The sequence below is a fragment of the Drosophila persimilis genome, unplaced genomic scaffold (assembly GCF_003286085.1).
Source record: "Drosophila persimilis strain 14011-0111.01,24,50 unplaced genomic scaffold, DperRS2 tig00000663-arrow-arrow-pilon, whole genome shotgun sequence".
Classification (NCBI taxonomy): domain Eukaryota; kingdom Metazoa; phylum Arthropoda; class Insecta; order Diptera; family Drosophilidae; genus Drosophila; species Drosophila persimilis.
Genome location: NW_020825331.1, coordinates 1,578,269 through 1,586,815, shown reverse-complemented (window position 1 = coordinate 1,586,815; position 8,547 = coordinate 1,578,269). Strand labels below are relative to the sequence as shown.

Genomic DNA, 8,547 nt, shown 5'->3' with positions numbered 1-8,547 from the left:
TCGAATTGAGATCGTCGCGAGATCGGTTTCGGCTGCGAATTTCTGCTGGGATCTCATAGATCCTCTTGGCGCCACTCCGTCAATCGGCGGACACTGTCGGACTCGACTCTCGGTGTGCGATGAGCGGTGTGCGTTCGCTGCCAACGATAACAAACAACTGAAGGCGAATCGAATGTGGAGCCGAGCGCTTGCAACATGTGGCATGCGGCATTTGGCTCCCCTGGTGGCCCCGCTGCGACCCGCCTCGTCCCGCCCCACGCCGAACCCCAAGCCCACTCATTCACCAAAACGGCTGGCCAATCTATGAATGAATCGACAAAAAGCTCACCAGCATCGCCTCCCACCCGGTACTGCCATTCAAGTTCAAGGTGAAAAGCCCACGCCGCAAAGCTCTCCGCAAAAGCTCAGGAATGGAACGTGTTTCTGCTTACCGTTACGCGAGTGTTTGATAATTCATGTGGAAATTCCATAGTTCGAACCCCTGCGGATCCAAATGCCACCAAAGATGACGCTTCTCAAACAAACACAAGTTTTCTTAGGGAGGGAGACTCGATTATCGGATCGGATTGATACTGCGAAAAGTACATTACATATTCATATGTACATTCCATGAGTAAAGGATGAATCTTGTTGAACTTCATATGGTTTAGTTTTTTGCTTGGATTGCACCCCAGGGCTTCCTGTTAGTCCGAAAAGAATGATACTTTACAGATCTATTAGGGACTTAAATCGAGATGGGGAGAGCAAGGCCCTTATTTGAACTACGTAGGCGAGGATTCTACATATCCTCACCTTCACGGGTGCGAATCAGTCTATCCAGATAAAATTTCATTGAACATTTTATCTAAGCTGTGACTGTCATTGTTTGTTGAGTCTGAAAATTCCCCTCAATCTCAATCTCAATCTTACTCTCAATCGTAGTGAAGCTCTTCTGTAACAATGGCAACAGGACGCCAGGAAGTTCCCACCTTCAAGTGCGTAATAGTCGGCCATGAGGGATGCGGAAAGAGTGCCTTCATCCAGCGGCACTTGACGGGCCAGTTCATGCAGCAGTATATGCCCACATTCGGGATCACGGTGATCAAACTTATATTCGAAACAACTCGCGGCCCCATCTGCTTCGAAATGTGGGAGGGAGGGAAGGCCGAGTACGTGCGATCCGAGGGTCCGAATCCATTTTTCAAGAAGGTCCAATGCGCCATCGTAATGTTCGACGTCAGCCTGGAGGAGCCCTCCAAGAACTTTGCAGTATTCCGCGCCATGACTGAGATGATCTCGCCAGACGTGTTTAAATACGTTTGTGGCAACAAGGCGGATCTGAAGCAGGGCAAGCCAAACGCTCGGCAGAAGAAGGTCTACCGCTGTACAAAGATGTCTGTTAAGACTGACGTGAACACACTGGTGCCCTTTCAGCACCTCGCGCGCAGAATTTTCAAAGACAGCTCGCTTAAGCTCATGTCCAGGACAACAATGCTGCCGGCACCAGTGGAGCTCAGTTTTGAGGAGACAGAGGTAGAAGAAGGCGAAGACCTTTAAGATCATACACCGATACACAGATACCCAAGACGGAGAGCGAATGTGTGTGTGTGCGGTTGCTACATCGTGCGACTCGTCAGACAACAGAAGTACACTATCAAAGGGTAGGTGCCTCATTTCCGATTTGATTCCCATTTAAATCCCTAAGTAATCTGTAAGATACCGCTTCTTTCAGGCCAGTGTGGGGCCCAGTGATTCAATAGTTCTGCCTTTGAACTTTCGACCAATAACTCCCCTTGTGCCACGAGATGTGGCAACATAAAAAGACTTCATATCGGAACAGGCACAGAAACTCAAGCGGATCGTATCTTTCATAAATAACTTACTATAATTAATCATAATTTAATTAACAATAAGAATAAAAACCACTTGAGAACATGAACGAAAACAAAAAAAAAAAACATTTCGAAAAATCACTAGAGAAAAGCCACGCCTCCTCCTCCTCCTTTTCGTCCTCCTCTCAGTAGTGGTGGTAGGAGTGGGTGCGGGCGTGGTGTTGCTGCTGCGCAAGATTGGCCTGGGCGAAGATGTGCTCCAGCTCCGCGTCGCTCAGCTGATCAAAGATGCCTCCCTGGCTGCCCACTCCACCGCTGGAGGAGCTAAAGGCCGATGGCTGGGAGCCGGCAGGCGGTAAGTAGCCTGGAAGATGCAAGAATAAAGATATGTAAGCACATGTTCTGCAGGCTCTGCAGGTTCTGTTGTCAAATGAATTCTCACCCTCTGCGGGGGCACTGCCGTAGGGTGGCAGCAGCGTGATCGATGGACGGTTGGGCGAGGCTGCCGCCGACTCCGTGGGTGGCTGATAGAAGACCGGCTTCCATGGCTGCTGCGGCTGCTGCGGCTGCTGCGGTTGCTGCTGTGTGGGACGCACTGTGGGCAGTGGTGGTGGTGGCGCCTGCTCGGGCTCCGGCTGCTCGGGCGCCTGGGGTGGTATCTGGGGCGAGGCTATGGCCGTGCCCGTTTCGGGGCGCACTGGACTCGATCCCGGCAGCGGGACTATTCCGCCAGGGAACTGCGCCTCCGTCTGGATAAACGTGGGCGGCTGCTGGGGCAGCGGTGGCTGCACCACCGTGGGAAAGAACTGGCTGTTGGGCGGAGCTTGCGGAAAGGCGGGTGCAGCGGGTGCCGTGGGTGTCTGGGGGAATTGTGGCACCTGTGGAAATCCGGGGAACTGTGGGAAGCCCTGAAACTGGGGAATACCCGGAAACTGAGGATTCACTGGGAACTGTGGTATCTGCGGTATCTGCGGAATGGCAGGGATCTGTGGAATGTCAGGGATCTGTGGTATTTGGGGTACCTCGGGTCCCTCTGGTGCCGATGCCGGCTGGGCGGGCTGAGCGGGCTGTGGAGGCTGTGCTGGCACCGCTGGCTGGGCGGGCTGGAAGGCGAAGGTCGGGACACCCGAAAATCCCGGGGATGGGGGTCCCACCGCGAACTGGGGAATGAAGGGAATGTTTGGCTGTTCAGCAAAGGTCACCGACGGCTGCTGCACCGGCTGCACGGCATGGAAGTGCTGTACTGGTTGAATAGGCTGCACGGGCTGCAGGGGCTGCAGGGGCTGGTAGTGCTGTACTGGTTGAATCGGTTGGAACGACTGGACGGGTTGGACAGGCACAGCAGGAGCTGCAGGAGCCAGGGCCTGCACGTAGGTAGGCTGAAAGAGAGCAAGGGATTGCGATGCAGACTGAATGTCTTCCATTCCACTCCATTCAGAACTCACCTGCACGGCATGGACATGGCCATGGCCATGGGCTGGGACTGCTGCCCCTACTCCGACTGCTGTGGCTGGTCCGTGGAAATGCACCGGCCTGGGGCCGGACGAGAGCACGACTTGTGGCTTCTGCAGATGCTGGTGCGGATAGTTGACACTGTACGAGGAGACGACGGCGTTGCCAGGACGCAGCACATACGAGGGCGATGCCACGGCGCTGGCGAGGCCGACTCCCAGTGGAAGCCCTCCTCCACCCACAGAGGGTGTTAGCGATCCGGCGGGAGCGGCGGCGGCTGCGGGCAGGAAGGCGGCTGCCAGACCTGGGCCAGACGCAGCTCCAGCCAGGGAGAGTGGCTTGAGGTGCAGCCCGTGCAGGGGGGAGACGGCTCCAAGCTTCACGAACCCATGGCGATGACCGATTGGCACCTGGGCGGGGCCTGCGGCCAAGAAGCTGCTGGCGCCGGGCAGCTGGAGGCTGTAGCCATAGTGGGCTGCATAGGTGCGTGCAGGCCAGGGCGCAGAGGCGTGCAGGGCGTGCCCATGGTGGCCATGCAAGATGCCCCGCTTGTGCTTGCCGCTGGCCAAGCCAGAGTCCTCACTGGCCCCCGCCGATTCGGATGCACTGCTCTCCTCCGTCGGCTGCACCACCTTCTCCTCAGCGGTTACTGGACTGTCGGCTTTGGTGGGGCTGGTAGTTGTGTCTGTGGCTGTGGCTGTGGTGGGCGCAACCTGGCGGCTAGAGTGGCGCAGGCGCAGACGACCCGCCTCGGTTCCCGCTATGGCGATTGTCAGGGCGATGGCCAACAGCAGGCGAATGCTCCTCGAGCTGGGACAGAGCTTCATCTCGATTCGTGGTGGGTGGGTCAGGGGGTGGTGCTGTGATGATAGTGTATAATCCGTGTGGTGCGACAGGTGGTGCACTGGCACTGCTGGTTTGCTATGTGGTTATGTCAACGCTTCGATTGCTGCCAAGAAAATGAAACGAACTTCCTTGGTGTTTGTTGTATTTATAAAGCGGATATCGGAGCGGAGTGCCACGGTGCCACTGTGCCACCTTCGGTGCATACAAAACAGCTATATTCACCGCCGATCGATCGGCCATTGGCCATTGGATCCGCCGATCCACCGATCCACCGATCCGCCGATCAGCCATCGTCAAGTGCAGTAACCGCTCGCCCGTACCCTGGGCTCATCGGTAGGCCATCGGCGGTTGGGCAGTTTATGACTTTTACGCTGCCATTTCACCTGCCGCCATCACCCTCCCGAAATTACCCCCCGAACCACCCAAAACACCTCATTATGCTGGACCCCACTGACCGAAGAGCCGAGCACAGTGGTGCTAAGCCCTTCAAAATGTACTCTTATCTCGAAACGAGAATTCCCTCATATGTGCATAAATAAATTGAATGAAACCTTTATGGAAGTTCCTATAAAGATGTAATATTCCACCCACGAAAAGTAGGAGATTCCTACTTAGAAGTGGGACACTTCTTTCAACTTCAACCTGAAACCCTGACCAAGTATTATGTAAGGAATGCCAAGATCTACACAAAGTGTATGCCTCAAAGACTTGCCGAGAAGCCTTCTAAAGTGTAAACATCCAGCGGAAATATGGATCGTTGAATATCTTCATAAGAACTACCATATATGTATCCCTGCCTAATTAATCCCTTTCTGTACACGAAATAAGGAGGGATTCTACAGTTCTACGATCTCATAAAACTACTCATTTTATTAATATTCCATTATATTTCTCTTGGTTTCTATTCCAACGATTTCAAGTCATGACTTGTACCCGAGTATTGTAGTAGAGGGCTTTATTGAATTTCTTCAGTTTGCTGGAATTTGCAATTCCCTTTGCCCCACTGTCACGATCTGACATCGATCCACCTACGCATGCGGTGCACGTCGCTGCACGTCTCTGCACGCAAAAGACCCCGCCCGCCCCCGTTCCATGTTCCATGTTCCATGGCACTTTTCACTTTCCGTCGACCGAGACGGTATCGGTTACCCGCCCCAAAAGTGGCCATCGAATGTTTTGCCACCGTTTGGCCAGGCCGCCATTAAGATACAAATCAAATAAAGCCATCAAACCATTCCAGAGCCGCTTTTATGGCAGGTTACATAAGTAACATCGATCCGCGAAGGAGATGTAAATGCGCCAGCGACAGCGCCACCGTACCCGCCCCCGCCTCGCACCCGCTCTAATGGTGAAAGCATAATTGCCATCAAAATAAAACCAAAGAAGAGCAGACGGCAAACAATTGTCGATTAGCATTATTTCGATGGCATTATTTCGTGAATGAAATTCCACATTCACACGCATAAATTTCACCTGCACTAAATTTGATCGCCACTGGGGCAAGCGGCATGTGGTCGTACAATATAGCGATATTCGTACGCTATAGATATCGTGCCTTCCAACAACAAAAAATGTTTTTTAAATGAAATTTCAATTAGCGCACATACGAGTATGTATTTATCCGTAGTTTCCATTGATTTTCACTTTTTTTTTCGCTCTGCTTTGATTGAGCAAAAATTGAGCTTTGAATTTCAATGGTTGAAATCTGAACGATTTGGTTTTTTGGGGGGGGGTTTATCTAAGGGGCATCTCGTACTCGTATCTGGGTCTCTGCAGCCCCCAAGGTCTTTCCCAGGCCTTGCAATGCGCAAGTAAATCTCGCCAGTTTCGTTTTGGCAGCACATGTAATATTTGACAAAGAGCCACATAAAAACTTTAATGTAAGCGCACGGTAGAAAAATAAAAATCAACTCGTTCAATGCGATGCTTGACGGTGATGGTGATGGCGGGATACACACAGCAGCGTCGCGGGAGTACGTGATCGGCATGGAAACAGAAAAACTCAACAGCTAAAATACCAACAAAGGGTTTCGTTTCTAAAACTACTAATAGATCCCATCCATGCGTAATCACAGCTTGAAGCCGGAGTGTATGCTGACGATGCCAAAGGTTAGGTTCTCGTAGGACACCATGTCGAAGCCGGCCTGCTCGATCATCTGCTTGAAGGGCTCCTGCTTGGGGAAGCGTCGAATGCTCTCCACTAGATACTGGTAGGCCTGCCACTGTCCGGCCAGCAGCTGGCCCATGGGCGGTATCACCTGGAACGAGTACTGGTCGTACAGCCACTGCATCGTATCGTTGGTCAGATGGCTGAACTCCAGGCACATAAATCGTCCGCCAGGCTGCAGCACCCGATACGCCTCGCTCAGCACCTGTGGGGCGGGACACAGATGCGATGCAATGAATGAAATTGGGACGACACCAAGGGCACATCCTACCTTATCCACATGCGTGCAGTTCCGTATGCCAAAGGCAATCGTGTAGGCATTGAAGCTTGCGTCCTCAAAGGGAAGCCGCTCGGCATCGGCGCACTGCCACGCAATCTTTGTGTTCGGCAACTGCTCTTCGGTCAGGCCGAGACGGCGGGCCCGCTCCCTGCCAACATCGAGCATGTGCTGGTTGATGTCCGAGATGGTCACATGGCTGGGTCGCTGCTGGGGATTCGCCTGATTGGCCAGATACTTGAGATAGCGAAATGTGATGTCGCCGGTGCCACCGGCCATGTCCAGCAATCGCATGCCATGCGTCGGGCCCAGACGCTCCACGAAGATGTCCTTCCACAAGCGATGTATGCCCATTGACATGGCATCGTTCATCATGTCGTAAGAGTTGGCCACCTGCTCGAACACCTCGTGGACTGAAAGCATTTGGGATATGTTTACATCGCCCGCTCCATGTGTCCATGCTGTACCATGGCATACCCTTCTGTTCCTTTTCGCTGTCCTTCACCGTTTTGAAGCCAAAGTGCGTGGTCTGTTCCGTCCCAGAGGAGGAACTGACCGATTCTCCTGTTCCTGCTCCTGTTGCTCCAGTCGTTTGCTGGGACGCTTGAGTCGCTGTCCGCCTTATCAGGTGCCTGGCCAGGGACAGCAGTCGTATGCTCTGGTTACTTTGCATATCGTTTGCAGGTAGATCCTCGCGCTCCTCTTAAATTGGGAATATTATGAAATAACAAAACAAGAACAGCTGTAGTATGGCTATCTCCCTCTTTCGCCCATCGTCTGCATTGCCGGCTAGGGACGGACAAGCGATGTATCGAAACGTTTTTATGAGCATTACGATATCCTAGTGCGATATATCGATAACGATACTCTGCCCGGCGACAATTTCAATTCAAATTTTCAAACGGCCTCTGCTGTACAAGATGCATTACAAGCTTGTTCCAAATTCTAAATCAACTTCAAAACGCATTAACAAAAACAAATTATGCAGGATAAAAACAGATTGATTTGCTTTTTGATTTTAAGCCACAAGCCCACCGCTGCAACAGCAACAGTTTAGGCAGAACAACATCCGAATGAGGGAAAGTAATCCCACCTATACCACCCACCCACACAGAATGCAATCACACACACGCACAAATGAAACATTTAAAAAATTTCATATATCAATCAAATTTGTTTCCATTATAGAACACCAAATACCATTTTATTGAAGTACTGTCGGAGGCAAACAATAACCTAACCTCTACGCTTTAGGTGTGTACTTATGTTTTTTGATGTGTCATCCGATGTAGCAGCCACACACGCGCACACACTCGCTGTCTTGGGTTTCATGCATCTGTGTTCCTGCGCATGATCTTAAATTGTTTCTCTTTCTTTTTCTTTTTCTCTTTATCTTTTTCTGCCTGTCTCTCCTGGCGAGGGGGCTTCACGGGTGCCGGCAGCATTGTTGGCCTGGGCATGAGCTTAAGCGAGCGGTCTTTGAAAATTCTGCGCGCGAGGTGCTGAAAGGGCACCAGTGTGTTCATGTTATTCTTAACAGATATCCTTGTACAGCGGTAGATCTTCGTCCGCCGAGCGTTGGGCTTGCCCTGCTTCAGATCCGCCTTGTTGACACAAACGTATTTAAGCACGTCTGGCGAGACCATCTCAGTCATGGCGCGGAATGCTGCAAAGTTCTTGGAGGGGTCCTTCAGGGTGATGTCGAACATTACGATGGCGCAGTGGACCTTCTTGAAAAATGGATTCGGACCCTCGGATCGCACGTACTCGGCCTTCCCTCCCTCCCACATTTCGAAGCAGATTGGGCCGCGAGTTGTGTGGAATATAAGTTTGATCACCGTGATCCCGAATGTGGGCATATACTGCTGCACGAACTGGCCCGTCAAGTGCCGCTGGATGAAGGCACTTTTTCCGCATCCCTCATGGCCGATTATTACGCACTTGTATGCTGGAACTAGCCTGCGTCGTAAGGGCATTTTTCCAAAATAAGTACA

General features: G+C 52.0%; 4 protein-coding genes across 5 annotated transcripts; 1 reads left to right on the top strand and 3 right to left on the bottom strand.

Moving 5' to 3' along the window:
- Positions 1 to 910: 910 nt before the first annotated feature.
- LOC6599311 (GTP-binding nuclear protein Ran) lies at positions 911 to 1,914 on the top strand. 2 transcript variants are annotated; one of them, XM_002024396.2, is made up of 2 exons: positions 911 to 1,640; positions 1,712 to 1,914. In XM_002024396.2, the coding sequence occupies exon 1, from the start codon at positions 940 to 942 to the stop codon at positions 1,534 to 1,536; it is 597 nt and encodes a 198-aa protein (XP_002024432.1). In that variant the 5' UTR covers positions 911 to 939; the 3' UTR covers positions 1,537 to 1,640; positions 1,712 to 1,914. The 2 variants fall into 2 exon arrangements, with proteins under 2 accessions (XP_002024432.1, XP_026847168.1); XM_026991367.1 differs by having other exon boundaries at positions 1,696 to 1,728.
- An 82-nt stretch (positions 1,915 to 1,996) lies between these two features.
- On the bottom strand, positions 1,997 to 4,090 carry LOC6599312 (serine/threonine-protein kinase WNK2). The gene is made up of 5 exons (XM_026991420.1): positions 3,977 to 4,090; positions 3,257 to 3,901; positions 2,408 to 3,190; positions 2,254 to 2,368; positions 1,997 to 2,175 (listed from the first exon to the last, which is right to left on the bottom strand). Exons 1-5 carry the CDS (start codon positions 4,088 to 4,090, stop codon positions 1,997 to 1,999), a joined length of 1,836 nt encoding a protein of 611 aa, XP_026847221.1.
- A 1,844-nt stretch (positions 4,091 to 5,934) lies between these two features.
- Positions 5,935 to 7,277, bottom strand: LOC6599313 (2-methoxy-6-polyprenyl-1,4-benzoquinol methylase, mitochondrial). The gene is made up of 3 exons (XM_002024398.2): positions 7,031 to 7,277; positions 6,548 to 6,966; positions 5,935 to 6,481 (listed from the first exon to the last, which is right to left on the bottom strand). Exons 1-3 carry the CDS (start codon positions 7,224 to 7,226, stop codon positions 6,179 to 6,181), a joined length of 918 nt encoding a protein of 305 aa, XP_002024434.1. The 5' UTR covers positions 7,227 to 7,277; the 3' UTR covers positions 5,935 to 6,178.
- Positions 7,278 to 7,942: 665 nt separating this feature from the next.
- On the bottom strand, positions 7,943 to 8,529 carry LOC6599383 (GTP-binding nuclear protein Ran). Its single transcript, XM_026991419.1, has 2 exons — positions 8,068 to 8,529; positions 7,943 to 8,005 (listed from the first exon to the last, which is right to left on the bottom strand). The coding sequence occupies exons 1-2, from the start codon at positions 8,527 to 8,529 to the stop codon at positions 7,943 to 7,945; spliced, it is 525 nt and encodes a 174-aa protein (XP_026847220.1).
- Positions 8,530 to 8,547: the final 18 nt, after the last annotated feature.

Excerpts from the sequence above, each read along its gene's own strand:
- LOC6599383 (XM_026991419.1), bottom strand. The coding sequence starts at position 8,529 with ATGCCCTTACGACGCAGGCTAGTTCCAGCATACAAGTGCGTAATAATC. Across the intron at positions 8,006-8,067 it reads AGAATAACATGAACACACTG|GCCAACAATGCTGCCGGCAC; the intron begins GTGCCCTTTCAG and ends GCTCATGCCCAG.
- LOC6599313 (XM_002024398.2), bottom strand. The coding sequence starts at position 7,226 with ATGCAAAGTAACCAGAGCATACGACTGCTGTCCCTGGCCAGGCACCTG. Across the intron at positions 6,967-7,030 it reads CAGCGAAAAGGAACAGAAGG|TCCACGAGGTGTTCGAGCAG; the intron begins GTATGCCATGGT and ends AAATGCTTTCAG. Across the intron at positions 6,482-6,547 it reads ACTGCACGCATGTGGATAAG|GTGCTGAGCGAGGCGTATCG; the intron begins GTAGGATGTGCC and ends CCCGCCCCACAG.
- LOC6599311 (XM_002024396.2), top strand. The coding sequence starts at position 940 with ATGGCAACAGGACGCCAGGAAGTTCCCACCTTCAAGTGCGTAATAGTC.
- LOC6599312 (XM_026991420.1), bottom strand. The coding sequence starts at position 4,090 with ATGAAGCTCTGTCCCAGCTCGAGGAGCATTCGCCTGCTGTTGGCCATC. Across the intron at positions 3,191-3,256 it reads GCCATGTCCATGCCGTGCAG|CCTACCTACGTGCAGGCCCT; the intron begins GTGAGTTCTGAA and ends GCTCTCTTTCAG. Across the intron at positions 2,369-2,407 it reads CACCACCACCACTGCCCACA|CCGCAGCAGCCATGGAAGCC; the intron begins GTGCGTCCCACA and ends CAGCCGCAGCAG.